General features: G+C 40.9%; 1 protein-coding gene and 1 long non-coding RNA gene across 3 annotated transcripts in view; one reads left to right on the top strand and one right to left on the bottom strand.

The window, feature by feature from the left end:
* Nucleotides 1-16852, top strand: part of LOC122989478 — a 39488-nt gene that overhangs the window by 1935 nt on the left and 20701 nt on the right. The window lies entirely within an intron of this gene.
* On the bottom strand, nt 2001-15759 carry mknk2b (MAPK interacting serine/threonine kinase 2b). Of its 2 annotated transcripts, XM_044362381.1 has the most exons (14): nt 15629-15759; nt 14751-14963; nt 14156-14246; nt 13800-13901; nt 13573-13670; nt 10878-10957; nt 10580-10653; nt 10284-10388; nt 9899-9954; nt 9599-9694; nt 5808-6002; nt 5508-5672; nt 5362-5402; nt 2001-5251 (listed from the first exon to the last, which is right to left on the bottom strand). In XM_044362381.1, the coding sequence occupies exons 2-14, from the start codon at nt 14799-14801 to the stop codon at nt 4978-4980; spliced, it is 1428 nt and encodes a 475-aa protein (XP_044218316.1). In that variant the 5' UTR covers nt 14802-14963; nt 15629-15759; the 3' UTR covers nt 2001-4977. The 2 variants fall into 2 exon arrangements, with proteins under 2 accessions (XP_044218316.1, XP_044218317.1); XM_044362382.1 differs by lacking the exon at nt 14751-14963.

Below are 16852 nucleotides of genomic sequence, written 5' to 3'. Positions count from 1 at the left end.
CAGAGAATTTGGACATTTTGTTCTAAAAGAATAATGCCAAACGATTAATTGATTATCAAAATAGTTGTCGATAAATGTGATAGTTGGCAACTAATCGATTAATCGACTAATTGACTAATTGTTGCAGCTCTAGTGAGTTTATTACTTTTAAAGTTAGTTTTTATCTATTTTTTCCATAGATTTATGGATTTATAGATTTTTTTCTTTATGTAGTTAATATTATTATTATATTTACACCTTTTCTCTCAATATTTACAGAGATATCCTTAACATGAAGCCACAACTGTGATTTACACATTTAACTATTGAAAATTTGCCCATCTGATATCACTGTTTAATGGAAAGTTAAAGTTGCCTCGTATGAAAAGACATGTCTCGAGATCATTTTAAAAGTATAAATGCTATCCAGATCAGCAAAATAGAAATTAATTTTATTTTTAATTTGTTTACAACACTTAGTGAGAAAGTATTTATATTTTCTAAATGACTATCTCCATGCACAGAGCACAAGAAAATGATTAATTTGACCCTCTTTAGACCTGAAATCCTGTGATCTGTGGATCATACAAGGTTGATTTGTTCCCCTTTAAATATAATGTTTTATATAATTAAATTGAAAGTTCATATCTTTGTCATATTTACTGACTAAACATCTACTTCACCGCATTACATCTGTGAAAACTCTCCACCAGAGGGAGACAAATACTGCAGTGTAGTTTCTCAGCGCTGCGCACATGCTCCCTGGAGATTGTACAGAAAACACACCACGATTGCATCATTTCATTTCCTCATGCCTTATGACGTTAGCAATGCGAAAATAAATGTTATGCAATCTATAAGGTTTCGGGTTTGTTTTGACTTTTGTTGAGAACCTTGCACTTTGTTTCTGTGTAAAGTACAGAACATCTACATTTCCAGGGAAGAAGAGAATATTATGGATCACTGCGTTAAAGTATCACATTCATAGTAAAGCTGAAACAAGTAGTTGATTAATTGATTGACAAAATTAACATGTTCGACAGTTGATTAATCGTCTGTTTAGTCAAATATTTGGTGGTTCCAGCTACACAATGTAATTTTCTGCTTTTTTAAAAAAAAAAGTTTTATGTTATTTTAAATTGACAATAAACAAAACATCTGAAGACATCAGCTTGGGCTCTCAAAGCTAGTGATGAGCAGTTTCTACTATTTTTTGATTTTTTTTTTTAATCGATTAAATTAAATAAACTATAGATAAACTGATAAAATAGTTGTACATTGTTAGTTGCATCTCTAAACACTTACTGATGCTGATAGGATTTTATTTTATTCTCGTTTATATTAAGAATAATGTGCTTATTTCCATCTCTGCTCATTGGCTTAAATATCAGCTTTGGACCAAACCCAGCTGATGTATTTTTAATTTTAACATCACCAGCAATATTTCTACACAAATCTCTTCAACATTATTACAGTCTAGACAGCTGCATTTTAACAATACAAAGACAAATCCTAACCAGTATTAGTGTTGAAATGATTCACTGGCATTCAGTTAATTCAGCAGAAATCATTTCATATCTCCAGGGAGATCATGAGGTGGCACACAGGAGCTGCCGCCGCTCTTGCAGCAGGTTGCATCAGTCTCGTCAGAGCGAGCCGGTCTGCTGTGTAGAGCGCCCCCTCGGCAGCTCTCAGCATGACTAATGCAAGGTGAAACCAGTCACATTTCAGTGTGAGGAGACAACTGAGCTCATATTTACCAACAGCCAAGGACATATGTGATGAAGTCAGCTCAGATATCCGTGAGGGTTACTGATAAAGGAATTTACAGCACAGAATCAGAACGGCCTCAACCTTGGTTGAAAGATAAGTGCTGGTTAATGTGAAACTGGTGATACAGGATACAGGAAAGTGTACAAACCAGGGGAAGTACAGTAGTTTTCACTTTTATCACTTTCAGCCTTTCATTCTCTCAGAAACGAAATACAAAAGACGTCACAGTAATCAGACAGACAAGTGTGTAGTTTAAAAGCATTTTATTGCTCTTTTTTTCTTTTTTAGAAAAACAATACAAAATTCTGTAGCAACTGTCATAAATGTTGCCTTGAGTGAACTGCAATCATTCACATGGTACAGTAAAGTGCTTATTTTAAATCAAAATATTTTTTTTGTATTTAAAGGATGTATTTATTTCAAATTTCTTCCCATGAACACAATGAGCTTGGGGTGATTCAGACAGCGTTAAAATCAGGTGTCAACTCTCCAAAAAAAAAAAAAAAGAAAGCCTAAGCTTGAGGACTGTTATCAACGTAGAAAGAATCGACATTTCCCCACACCGTGTCCATGAAACGAACTATTTATAAAACATTTGATCAATGTTGCTGGATTGTAAATGCTTTGCCTGTGGGCTACATTCAAATTGTGGGGAGGTTGATGGGACTGTCCATTTGAATGAATGACTGAATTTTAACACTTCCTTACTTCAAAATGACATACAATATAAAAATTGAGAGGCGTAGGATATCATTTTGTCCCCTTCCCCCCAATAAAAGGCAGTCCAAAAACTACTGCCATTTGACAAAAAGTAGAAATGGTCATGACCAAGAAAACTCGTATTACACCATTCAGGATATTACAGAGTATGGCCAAAGTCTGTGCGTTTTTGAGTATCCAGCCCTCTCAAAAAGTAGGGACTAACTTTTCTGATGCTCAAAAAAAAAAAAGGGAGAAAAAAGGCAGAATACTGAACTGTATAGGTATTTTCAAAACCCAAAAGATTGCCTTGATCATCAGCTTAATGCTTTTAGATTACTGATAGCAAAGTAGTTTCCCAAATGGAGAAGAAACAGCTGCATACACAAATTCAAGTAAGTCTTATTATAAGACATAAAACCCCATAACGATGCATCTGTAGAAAGGTTGTTTTTTTTTTTTTTTGTTTTGTTTTTTTTTAGAACTATTACAGTGTCCTATTATCAGCATAATGGGTCCTTTCACACCAAGAGAACCATTTCCAGAGTACCGTTGCTGCATTGCTGGCAACAGGACATGGACAATCAGAAGATCCCCACTTCTCAGTGATGGATCATGCTCACATGTTCAATGTCATGACTTGAACCCTCTTTGGTGAAATGGCTACAGTGTTGTGAGACCTCATCACCAGTCCATTACCTGTCAGTTTCAGAATGAGCTTTAACTTAATCTGAACCAAAAAAAAAAAAAAAAAAAGTTTTGATTATTGCCAACTCTTACACATAAAAAAATAAAACTTAAAAACTTGCCTTCACTGGGCATGAACTCTCCAGATCAACTACACAAACTCTCGCCATCTCACCTCATACTCTGAACTTTTTTTAAAAACATAAAACATTAAAAAAAAACAAAACGTAAGGAAAACATCCGGTGTTTCACCTGAACTCAACAGCACCTGCATGAAAATCACCATGTAGAAAGTAAAAGCTTATTATTAACAGCCATACAAAAAAGGAAAAAAAAAAAATATCAGTGTGGCACATTGACATGGAGTTTTCAAACATGAAAAAATAAGGTAAACTTAATACAGCTACACGTTTGTGGAAGACTTTTTTTTGTCATTTTTCTTTTTGTGGAATGTTTTTCCTTTTTTTCAATGTTTCTTTTTGTTTTTTTTGAGAAATCTCCTCTGCCTCTTATTTGTTATGAAAATTTGTAATGTCATTTTGAAAGGGGTGTCTCATCAAAAACAACAATGGTGAACCCTTATAAAGATGATGGTTCAAATAAATGAATCAACAAACGACACTTGGGTCACATTGGCCAAAATGTGCTTTTCAAACCCCGTGAGAGGGGTTCTAACCTTTACTGCCAAAATATTAAAGGTTAATCTAATGCATAAATTGATTTGTAGAAAAAAAAATTACAAAAAAAAAAAAAAAAAAGAAAAATCACAAGTTCTGGTTGTGGCAAGGGGACATGTCATGAACTCTTTACATTGAAAGGAACACTGACCCAATTTCACTTGTGTGGCCATTTAACATAATTAGTCTGTACCAGTATACCAGCTGGCCATTCATCATAACCCAAGTAAAATAGTTTATTCAATACTATTAGACTTGACTGATGTCTCAAACACTGAACGGTGTGGCCACTGATAATTTGGCATATATATTCATATAATATCAAACCGTATGAAACGGTGCAATAGTAAATCATGGCTGGCAGGGAACAGACAAACATTCGCTGCTCTAGGAGCATTAAGTGCATGGCCACCAAGCTGGATGAGTGCGTTTCATCTCTGACCATTTACAGATGAGGCTCAGTTGTGAGGAATTTATCTTAAAATGGAGACCAAAAAAAAAAAAAAAAATCTTTGAAGAGTCCCCAGCCACACAATGGACCGCACCAGGCACGGACAGCATTGGCTTACAGCCCTTCCAACCCCTTATACTGAATCCCTTCAAGACAGGAACAGCCTTCATCTTGGGATATTGCATAAGCTTGTACGTATCTGCAGATGGGCCATTCATGCATATACATACAGGCAAACATTCCAGATAACTTAATTCACAGTGGATCCAGTTGTAATGTGGGAGCAGCACAACAGGTTGTCCTTTGGTGTCTGAGCTTAGTTTCTTCTGAACTGAGTTGTATGAAAAAAAAAAAAAAAAAAAAAAACATAACTTAGAAAATACTTCTTTCTTTCTCTCTCTCTCTCTCTCTCCCCCATATCATTAACACCCCCCTCCCCCCCAACCTGGACGTGCACATATGTGTATTTGCTATTTGCAGGCCCTGGGCTGATGTGCTTCAGAAGTGCTGCAGAAGGGCAGAAGGCATTTTAGAGGAAGAGCTGCGAGCAGCATCTCCCTTTACAGCGAGGCAAGAAAGCCTGAATGGCAGAGGAACCAAGGCCAGCTAAAGTCAGAGAGAGGGGCCAGAATTAGGGAGGGAGAGTATCAGGACAGTCTTAGATCTGGACTTGAATCTTAACGGAAGGTCGGAGGTCCGGGTTGACAAAGTTCAGGCACAATCTCCCACAATAACGAGAGGGGCCAAGAGCTGACGAAGCTCAGCAGCAGAGACTGGCCCTCCCTTGGGTTGGCTGCCTCGCTGCCTGCGCCTGGCCAGCTTGGAGTTGGAAGGAGGAGAGAGGCGCATAGAAGAGCCAGCAGCGGTAACAACAAACGGGGTTTCCTGCTGCTGCTGTTCTTCCATGCCATCCTGTTCAGCCAGCTGCCGGTTCACGGCCATGGCTTTGTCAGCAAAGAATGTCAGATCCCTGGCATTGCTGGTTCTGATGGACAAAAGACAAAAATAGTCAAAACAATGAACAAATTAAATATTAAATATTTCAAATAAAATTGTCAAAAGGTGTGCAGTCTTGTATAACTAACGTCTTCTCACCTTTGATGCAAGATAGATGTTGGCAAAGTGTCAGATATACCCTGAATAAAAAAAAAAAAAGACATGTTAATTAATCAGAGACAAAACCCTTACGTAAACAGAGAAGTCAAAGATATGCAGAAGAAGATCAGAGGTTTTAGACCTACCCCTTGCACCCAGGGGTGTTGTAGCACCTGGCTAGCACTCAGGCGGTTTTTGGCGTCCCGCACCAGAAGTTTGGATATAAGGTCTTTGGCACTTGAGGAGATGTGAGCCCAGTCTTTCTCTGGAAACTCGTATTTTCCTTCCTGGATACTCTCAAACAAAGTGTTCTGGAAATGAACATAAAAAAGACATTTTGGTTTAGGTTTCACTATTGTCTTGTGCAGGATATATAGGAAGTGAACTGAATGTTGTCTCAGAAGAAGAAGTGTGTAAAAGGCCGAATGAATGTGACACATTCTTACCTGGCAGGTGTGGCAGGGCTCCCCTAGTTCCCAGCCACAGTCACCGCCACAGCGGCCTACAAAGGGTGGATAGCCACTCAACATGATGTAGAGGATGACTCCAAGGCTCCACAGGTCACAGCGCTTGTCGTAAATTGTGGCCTCCTCACTGAAGGCCTCAACCACCTCAGGTGCCATATATTCTGCAGAGCCACACTGTGAAAGACAGAGGAACCAAAGTTTGTTAGCCCAGGGATGACAAAAAAAAAAACAGTAACCAAAGCAGAAAAAGAGTACAGAGAAACATAATCTTCTCTCGGTTGCTGCACACATTCCTCAGTTCAGCTGATACCTCGTGGTTGAAAGTGTTAAAGCCTGGGGCCTACACATTTTCTGTGTGGTGGTGGTGGTGAGGGGGCTATGTGACAGTCACATGCTTATCTGCAGTGATGTGTCCATTTTAAAATGCACCATACAGCTTTTCGTAATGTGTTAAGAACGCCTAAGTAGGAACATCGTGTGCAATTACATATCAAGGGTAGAGGAAGGGAGGGCTGTGCTATAAAGAGGCAGGTTAGTGTGGGTAGGCAGCAGCAGTGAGTCACCGCTCTGCCCATCCAACTGCACAGAGCCCAGCCAGAACAGGCTGAGGGCAAGGCTAGACTCAGCTCTGACGGTGCCTTGTTATGTAGCTAGGCAAGAAATTAGGCCAAACACTGAGCAGGGAAAAGAGGATTGGCTGTCCTGTGGAACCAAGACTGGGCTGAGCCCTTGCCGGTTACATAACTTGCAAACACAAACACCAAATGCTGTTTTAATACTTTAGGAACAGAAAAGAGGAGCAGGTCGTTAGTTCAGCAGAACACCCAGATATTTGTGGGTAAGACTTTTCATTGTTGCCTCATTCTACTGACTTTAAAACAAGAACATTTGTTATATAGAATATATATGAATTAAAAACATGTTTCATAGCAAGAGTTTGGATTATTTGAGATTTCTAGAGAATATCCCTCCTTTGCTCAATCTGTTTCAAAACTGCAGCCCACAGTAAAGCAAGTTATTTTTTAAGTATTTGTCCACATCACGGCCTACAGTCTGGCAAAACGCCTCTGGCCTATATCCTCCTTTCCATCTGTGAACGAGCATGTTTACACTGAGCAGGCGTCTATTGTGTCCTAGTGTCCCAGTACCACATCCCAGCTGTCTCCTAACTCCTCCTCCGCCCTGCTGTACCCTTATGTAATGAAATTTCCTGCACAGGAATCTCTTCTCAGACAAAGCTGCTTCTGTCGGAGAGAAAACCCCAACCCCCAACAACATCACGTCTGGGACGACTGCCTCCACAGACAAGCCCCCAGGATCGAGGCCAAATGCAGCTACCACACACACAAATAAATGACACAAGTGCAAAGGATATTTTTGCATACCAAGGTGCCCTAAAATGAGAGGAAAGGTGATAGTTGCGCTATCAAAAGCAGCTATCAAAGCTAATCTTGTTTCAAAGCCACCCGAACACCACCAATAAGACCAGTCAGGGTAAAGATAGCCAGTGCAGGACCGCCTGCAACGGCCACTGATAAGAGCTGGGAGGGGGGGGCAGAGAAATAACATATCATGGCTCTCTGGTACAGCCTCTTATGGCTGTGTTGCAAATACCTTGAGAACTTGCATCAGTCACAGCCTCAAAGCTTCCTGCGAGCTGTAGATAGCTGCTGATCAGCTGCTGCTGTTAACGCAGGATTTGTTGCTATTGCAACCTGGGGCTTTCCTGAAACCATGTGACTAGTCAGACCATATTGACACCACTGATGACACACACCTCTGCTGTTTGTAAACTTCAGGATTATCTGAAGAGGCTTACAGGAAGACGACCTGTTCTGTCGTCATGCAGCTGCACCTGCATCTGCGACAAGAGTAGCAGTTCCTTGATTTTTTTTTTTTACCGTCTAAGCTGCTTGTATGTGGCACCTCCATCTTGAGTTCCACACTGTACATGAGCTTTGACATTTGAGCAGTAAGATTTATTTCATGCCAAACTGACAGACAGTCAGTCACTCGTGCAGAGTTCTTAGTAAACTAAAATTAGCTCTTTCATAGAAAGGTCCCTCTCCTATTCCCTGTGTCCCCTGTGACACTAGTTTATACTAGAGAGCACAAAAACATCCACACTAAACATACATTTTTAACAGCCCTTGGATAAAGTTGATTTACATAAGCAATAAATGCAACAGCACATCATATTGTGCAACAGCAACTGTAGGAATGTGGGTGACTGAGGGGGGCCGGGTGAGAGTGCCAAAGAGATGAAAATCAGATAACATTGTTCCTGTGATCAAGGCAAAGAAAACAAGCCAAAGCGCATGAGCAGACTGGGGTATTTGTCCCTCCCAGTTGCCCTCCCCCTCCCACTGGTCTAGCCAATCACATCTCAGTTGCTAGGTATAGGGGGAAAAGACTAAATTTTCTAGAACAAACCATGTGCATAGCCTTTGTATAAAGAACATAAAGGAAACGCAGAGCAGCACAAGCATGGCTGGGGCCACTGGGCGGAGACTATAAGCAGAGAGGGTGGATGTTTTTCTCTCTCATACCACAGAGCAAAAAGGGAAATAGGGCAGAGATTGTGTTTTGATTTCATTGTAACCCTTCTTCATACCACAGGACATGGCCTTGTACAAGTCACAATGTGCTCCCTCCAGTCTTATTTTATTCCAAGGCTAGCACATTGTGTCCTATCCTCAGGCATTTTACTTTTCTTCCACTGAAATCTTTGCATTGGATTAAGTCTTGTGTTTGTGTACAAATTAGATTCATTGCACAACAAGACATGACTTGAGGATATGATTTAGAGGCTGGACAAATAATTAAAAACAGCAGATAAACTAATGGGTACACCCCACTTCAAAACACACACACACACACACAGTTATTTCTACTGAACATCAAGTTCATGTAGACTAAACACGTGAGGCCTCTTGGCCCCCAAAACCAACTGCCTTTCACATAGTCCTGGGATGATCTCCCCCATCCATTAGTTGTGTTAAAGGAAGATGAAGTTACAAGTGTTGAAAACCCCCCACCCACCACCGCCACATTCCTGCAGGCTAAACTGCTCTGTGTCACCTGCTCCAATCCATCTATCCAACCGACAGACAGTATGTGTTGACAAAAGTAAAAAGCGGGCCAGGTCAACTTTACCATTCTTCTTTGAGGTTGCAAGTGTCCCGCTTTTCTGGACGCTACTCTAAGGTATTGCTTTGTGTTGTGACGTTAGCATGAGGGTTAAACAATCATAACCCCCAAACTCATGGGCCTCAATATTTGCAACTGATAAGCAACAGGACGTGGACATTAAACTGAGGGATATCTTTCCAAGTTTTGCTGATACCATAGCATGATAAGGAAATGTAAAAGCTGCCAGGAAAGGAAGCAAAATATGTCATAATTTCAAAGAAACTGCCCAACACTGAACTACCTTAACCTCAAACAATATTTTCCCTCTTCCAATCAGCGAGCTGTGCTGCGGCTAACGCCACCGAGGATTGCCCAATAGACAGCCAGCCAGCTTGACTTGATAACGACATTGTTTTACAGCCTGAAAGCACCCTGCTTATCCACAACAAGATGACAAGTCACTGTATAGGGAAAAGCAATCAAGACCATATGAAAGATTAACCTCTTCCAAGATTTGAATGACTATAGTCATACACTGCAACCCCGCATTTCCCCTTCAATAGCACGTTGCCACTGTCATTTATAAAAGTTGTTTAAATGTTTTGGAAAAGACAAGAACAAAAGGCTGGTGAACTTACAGGAGTTAGGAGCTCAGGGGTGGAGATGGGTGAGCTGTCACTGTTCAGCTTGATCCCACTGCCCAAGTCAAAGTCACAAATCTTGACAGGTGAAATCTGACAAAGAGATACAAGTTCAGAATAATTAAAGATTCACTTAAACAGTGTTTACTCCATTAATGTAACTGTGGGGCAAGAGGCCTTTGTGACCATTTATCTTTACCAAGGTTGATATCATCTTAAACCGACTTATCATTCTTTATCACTACGTTAGTTGCCCTTTGAACGAACTGAGCTTTAACATGTTTGCAATAAACTCACCTTGTCTGCACTCTCACAGAGGATGTTTTCAGGCTTCAGGTCCCTGTGTGCCATTCCTGAAAATAAATAAACAAGGAATCAGTCACTTTTCTTTAGTAGGATCCGCACAGTCCTGGGATCAAGTGAATACCTTTGCAAAAAAACAAACAAACAAAAAAAAACAACAACTAGTAAGCCAATTAAAAGGTCTCTGTGCCTGGACCAATGTTAACAAGACAACATAATGCAAATATGTTCCATTATAGCTTGAGGAAACAAGTGTGTTGATTTTTAACTGCTGTATTAAAACCCATGTCATGGTACATATCCACCCTTGGTGTTGATGAGTCCACTTTTGGTGTTCATGAGTAGAAGTAAAATTGCGCTTTTATATGAGCGGTCTTACCCTTGTTATGCAGGAAATCCAGAGCGCTGGCAATGTCCTGCACGACAACACTGGCTTCCTGCTCACTGAAGTGCCGTCTCTTGTGAATGTGTGCCAAGATGGACCCTAATAGTGGGGAAAAAAAATTAAGAGTAGATCAGCTTTATTTACAAGCAAAGAGTACAGAATGAATGCCTTCCCACACACAGACACAAACTGGCTACAGACTAGAGACGGGGTGCATGCATTACTGGAATGTTTAAAAATAAACAAAGGGATATGATGCCGGCATCCTGCAGCAGCTATAATTCACTAACCTCCTCTAAGCTTCTCAAACACCAGGTAGAATTTGTCTTCCTCTTCAAAGAACTCCACCAGCTCCAGGATGTTACTTCAGAAAAGAAAAAAAAGCAGTGTGAGCCATGTCATCTAGCACCTTCTGACTGAATTTCATGTGATATCTGCACTAAGAGGGGATAAGGAGCTTCAAAATCAAGCGTAGCAAGCCTAACAGAATAAGATACAGCACTAATTGGTCTATTCAGTCTGCAATACTGTCTCCATACATTCAATAGGTGTCATTATGTTCAGTTGGTCATGACAGAGGGATGTTACCTGTGTCCCTGGCACTGATAGAGCATCTCAACCTCACGGAAGACACGGCTGCGGCTGTGACCTGGTCTTTTCTCAATGATCTGGAAAAGAACAACATTATGGTTAAGTCATACTGTCTAAAAAAAGGGGCCTACTAAACAAATGAGTCACTTCCATCTCCTACACAGCAGCAGAGTGTAGGATAATTCTTGTAGCAGAAAAAACACTGAGGTCACTTGAGTTAATATTTGGGTCAGGCCATCCCCTCACACTGCACCACAAAACCCCACCCATGGCTCTGTTTACCTTAGACATGGCTGTATAGCATAGATTACATATTCCATATATACAGTAACCTGTAACTGGTTTTCTTCCAGACCAGGCCTGTATTTTTCCTACTTGCCAACCTCTATCCCACCCTGTGACAAAGTTCCAAAGATAGTTTAACCTACTTTTGATGCTGCCTGCCAAACCGAGACAGAGCAGAATGAGAATGAAACAAGTCACAACATCTCTATATTTAGCTTTCATGTGTGACCCATATTTATATCGTAAGTGCTCCTAAGGAGCTATGAGTGTTCCTTTTGAAACATCCCATGAGCTAATCCAAAAACTGTTTACGATAAAAAAAAAATACTCTCTAAATATAACTTTGTGCTGCCTGGAACTAAACCACTGAGGGGCCCACCAGCTGCACGATGCCCTGCCAAGAGACAGAAAGATAGACTGCTGACACCAAAGCAAAAGGCCTGAATTTTCCAGTCCTGGTCGGTTATTGTCTGCTTGGGAGGCTGTGCATGTTTCTCTTCCTGGTAGCTGGATTACAGCTGCTATTGAAGCCCAGTGGGGCCAGAGTTGCAGTGTGTGTCTAGGATTAATGCACAGACAAGAGGCCTGTGAGCAGTCCAAAGCCCCTTGCACTGTTCCAGCCTGAGTCAGCAGCACAAACGGCCCCCAACCAGCTCACTTTCTCGTGATCACAACACAAACGTCCCACCCTGATAATGACATTTGCAGATAAAAAAAAGAAATGGCACAACATTGCTGACAAATGCCCTGACAACATGATAAGAGGGTGCACAAAAGTGCTAGATTTATGGTTGTTTATCCAAATCACAGATCAGAATCGGCCTGCTGAAGAACAAGGCTTCACCGACTCGCACTGCAGGCTCAAACATCAATCCAGGGTTGTGAAATAATATATTTAAGGAGAGGATTTGTTTGGAAACTAAAGCTTCAGATAGGCATGCACTGCACAGCCCTCTGCTCGCCCTTGGTGCCGAGGCTTTTGTTGCAACTGCAACACAAGAAGCCCACACATGCAACTCACCCCCGTCTGGAGGGGGAGGGGAGAGGCAGGACATCTGGCAGGAGAAGTCTGAGCCCTGTCCGACTCTTAAATGACCTCCAATAACCGCCTACCCTTGTGCCTCCTCCCCCAGAATTGCAATGTCCCAAGGGATCTACCAAACCACCCCAGAGTAAACAATACCAACAGATTTATGATCACATGACTGAATCTGAAATATTATGAAATTAAGTATTTGGTATGATGTGGGGAACTAGCCTTTAACCATCATCACTTTGTTTCAGACTCAAAAAGAATTAAACTACAAATATGGATTAATTAAAAAAGTAAAAAAATAGCTGTGTTTGTGCAATGTCCCAATGGGATTAGTGGGTTAAGTGCCAAGAGTTCATAAAAAGAAAAACAAGCTTCTGCCACTTCTACTTTTCTGTACTACAGCAAAGAAAAACATTTCACAAAACGTTTTGTTCCCTAAAATGAGGAAATAAGCATTATACATCAAGCATAAAAGGAAGTCCCCAAGAGTCAAGGCATGTATTCACAAATCTGCTCCCCCCACTTGGAGAGGGAGAGAGAGAGACAGAGAGACAGAGAGAGAGACAGAGAGAGAGAGGGGAAAAAAGAGCATAACTATACTGAGTAAGAAGGAGAACAAAGCAATGTAAACACCCTGGGTCACAACCCTCACCCAGCGCCCCTCCTTCCTCTCTATATGTGGGTTTTGTTTTGGCACAGTTAGCAGTACACAATGTTCCCACTACGAGCGTCCTCTATACGCAATAGGAGTAGAGAGAAGGGGTGGGTATATCCCTCCCTGCTCTGTGATAGGCTGAAAAACTGTAAAAACAGTGAGGGGAAGTGTCTGCTAACAGCAGCTGGTGCTGCACACTCAAATGAAAAAAAAAAGAAAAAAAAGGCACAGCAGTAGCACAACACAGAGCCTGCAGACATCCACTCTACAGAGCTGAACTAAGGGAAAAAAGAAAAAGTCGTATCCTGCCCCGGGACCAGAACTTTCCTCAACAAGATTTCTAAAGAATGACCTGTAAAAGGAAGGCAATATGGATACAATGGGGCACATCCTGTAGCCTAGTTTTCTTCGTTTTAGCTATTCAGGAGCACGTAATGGCACAGAGTTCCACCGTGTTCAAAGGCATTTCATTACGCAATTCACATCTCAAAGTTAATCATGGAAGTAACCAAACACAGTCCTAGAAATCTAGCATCTTGATATTCATCACTAGCTACAGAGCTCAACACTGGCAGCAGGAGGGTGTTATGTGGCAAGGCTACATTCACAGACTCCTGAGATAGGAGCACCGACATGTGGGAATCAAGACTCCATGCACTATGCTAATGTTTTCAAATATATCACAGGCATCTAAGAAGTGTGAGAGAATGTCTTACCTTGACAGCATACTCTTTGTTGGTGATGAGGTTGATGCATGTTTGCACCCTAGCATAGGCGCCCTCTCCTAGTACCTCTTCCTGAAGTCTATAGACATCTGTAGCAGAGAGTTTAAGAGGTTATTAATTCAATTCAAGCAGTAGACTGTCAATAGTTGATACAAATAACATTTTATGAAGAGCTTTTATAACACCAATATAATTATATTGGAAAAAGAGGTTTTTACCCTCGAATCGTCCAGAGAAACTGTCAGTTGCCCGGCAACGCTTTTTCTTCTTGTTTCTCTTCTTGGCATCGGGGATGTCAATAGGCTGGCTGGAGGGCATGTCTGTCAAAGTAGGAGCGAATACATTACCATGTGCTAGTGTGAAAAAAACAAAGTGCAACAAGTGCTAAAAAAGGGAAAACAAAATTTAAGGGCAACAACAATGTTTTTGTTCAGAGTTAATTTGTTGCCAAGTTGTTAGAAGAGGCAGTGCAGAAACTAGCCACAGTGAATTAACTAGGTTGTTATGGATTTCATTGACAACACCCAGATAAGAGTGTTGTAAAGACAGAAGTTAAGGTTTTCAAAATACCCACCGTGTCTTGGGGAAGAATCAAAATTAAATGTTGAATCAATAAGATGGGATCCATTTTTAGTGAAGTCATCTGACTCAAAGGGATTTTGGCCCTGGAAGGTAATAACAAATATACTTGTTAAAAAAAGGCATACAATCTTATCAGTAACCTATTCAGCTGAGAGGATTGTTAGTCATAGATGATAAGAGCCTTATGTATCTCCCATCCTGCAACCATTAACTGAAAATGGACTGGGAAAAGGGTGAAGGGCAGAATATTTCAAAAACAACCATAAACTTAATGCATATAATACAATACTCCATCCTCATAATGTATGCATAGATGACTGCAGTGAACACCCGACTACAGCAGCTCTTCAACTCTTAACTGCCATGCATTCAAGTGATAAGTTACTTTCATTAACTGCACATTCACGTGTCAACCATCCACATGGTATGTTTGTCAGCCATAAGATGTGGGAGAGCAACAGATGTGTTTATATATAGCAAGGTGAGGTCCCCTCTCACATATGCAGACAAACGTGCTCTGATTATAGAGACTAGGCAAAGGACATTGAAAGAAGCTCTGCATTTTCCTTCAACTATGTCAAACTCACCTTGAAAGAGCGATGGAAACCAGTGACTTCGGTGATCTTATTTTGCACCATTTTGCTTCGATTTGGGGTAATTTTTTTGGAGGATGTGCGGCGGCAGTGGTTTTTGGGTTATCAATTTGCACTTCTCCGAAACAGAAAGTCGTTTCAGAGAGAGTCGCAAGTGATCACACTGCGCTGGCTGGTCAGCTTGCTGCGGCGCTTTAAACGGGAGCCCTGTGGACAATGCATAGACACCGCAGCGTTATAACCCCCATTAATAAAGCAAATCATTAAAAAAAACCCCGCTGTACTCGGTGACACACAGACTAGAATAGTAACTTATAGAGTTCAACCTAGTTTAAAAGAATACTTAGAATCAAATACACCAGACTATGGCAGACAAGCTAACATTCGTCACAAGTTAATGGTGCAATAAAAACAATCAGAGTGCAACAACAGCTAACGATAGAGCCGCCCACGTTTATCTTTACAGATAGTGTTAGTTAGAATTGTCACAGCAATTTCAATTAGCCAAGTTAAGAGCATACAATGTAAAAAAAGTTATTATATTGTTACAGTTTGACAAAGATAAGCAGATATACCCGAAAGCCACGCTGTATTCCGTTTAACAGTTGAGCTAACGGCTGCTACAACAGCCACACAGAAGCTAACATTAGCTAACATTAACATGCTCGCAAGTCATAACGGTCAGCTCGTGAACACTGGTCGCGAGCTGACCGTTGACAGATTTAACTTTTAACGTCAGATAACAAAGGCAGCGACCGTTAACGCTAACGTAACTGTAGTGCCGCAAGAAAAGACGGTTAAATTCGCCTTTACTAAGTTGCTTTAAAAAAAGTAGCGATAGCTATTTTAAAAACAACTTTTTTTTTACTCACCCCGTTGTTAATTTTACAGCTCCAGTGTTAGCGTCGTGATTTGGCCCACTGCTTCAACAGCCGCAGAGGACGGTCGAGGGGGAAACGCCTGATAGGATGAGCGTGGAAGGTGGCTGGAAATAAGCAGCGTAGGTGTTTTTATAACCTCCCGGCTGACTCCTCCTCGTCTCCGCCCTCCTCTGGACCGCATCAACAGACGAGATGTGTCACGTGGTTTCTAGAAAGAGACACGGCGGCTGCGTCCCATTTCGTGTCGCTACAAGGTACTTTACCACTTCACACAGTAAGAAGTGTGAACGACCGCTCTACGAGATGCATAAGACATCAAATCCAACACAAAATAATTATATATGTAATTTAGATGCTTAATATTGCCTGAAATTAAAATTTCAGGAAAAAATCCAGGGAACAAAGTCGTGAGTGCACTCGAAATGGTACCAGCCCAGTGTGCTGTGTTTTGTTTGAGGCACCTCGACGGGATGAAATGGCGAGTACGTGCATATCAGCACAACTTGCACGTACGACTGTTGTGATGAAAGAGGATCTCAATGCAGGTGCAGAGAGATGCGACATGTACATACACAAGATCCTCCAGTTTTCATCATGATGGCGTTGCAATCAAAATCATTGTTTATGCCGCCGTCACTAAACGTCCTTATAAATTTCTCAGCTTTGTGCCATATTAAACATATAAACAATGAGTGTGAGCAGATACACAGCAGCTCTCTCCCTCTTTGTGTGTCTCAGAAATGGAAGAAATCTATATTTATAATGCCTTAAAGTTTATTCTCTCGCCCAGTGATGAATGGGTTTCAGTAGATGGATTTTCAAAAAAAATTCCCTGTCTGAGTCACCGCATGCTGACTGGCAGTGGCATTACTTCAGCTGCTGCGGCTTTTCATTATCACACAAACACACACGCACACATGCACGTATTCTCATGCAATCCACCGTAATACGTGAAGGAGGAAGTAGTAGTTTTGGTTAGTTTATTCTATAATAATGTCACATTGTTATGAGATGATAAGCTGTTTTGTAAGTATAACCTTGATGTTAGTTAAACAGATGTTACTTCAAAGTAAGTTACATCTGTCAAATAAATGTAGTGGAGTAAAAAGTACAATATTTACATCAGAAATATTTTTGGAGTTAAAGTATAAAGTAGCATAAAATGCAATTACTTTTGCTCAAAACTGTATTTAAGTACACTTGACGAAGGCTGCA

This window comes from Thunnus albacares, chromosome 9, assembly GCF_914725855.1.
Source record: "Thunnus albacares chromosome 9, fThuAlb1.1, whole genome shotgun sequence".
Classification (NCBI taxonomy): domain Eukaryota; kingdom Metazoa; phylum Chordata; class Actinopteri; order Scombriformes; family Scombridae; genus Thunnus; species Thunnus albacares.
This window is presented reverse-complemented; position numbering and strand designations above follow the sequence as displayed.

Bases quoted from the DNA above. Each gene is read 5' to 3' on its own strand.
- mknk2b (XM_044362381.1), bottom strand. From the start codon at position 14,801: ATGGTGCAAAATAAGATCACCGAAGTCACTGGTTTCCATCGCTCTTTC. The intron at 10,654-10,877 runs GTAACATCCCTC...TCTTTTCTGAAG, and splicing joins TATCAGTGCCAGGGACACAG to TAACATCCTGGAGCTGGTGG. The intron at 9,955-10,283 runs GTAAGACCGCTC...ATTTATTTTCAG, and splicing joins GGATTTCCTGCATAACAAGG to GAATGGCACACAGGGACCTG.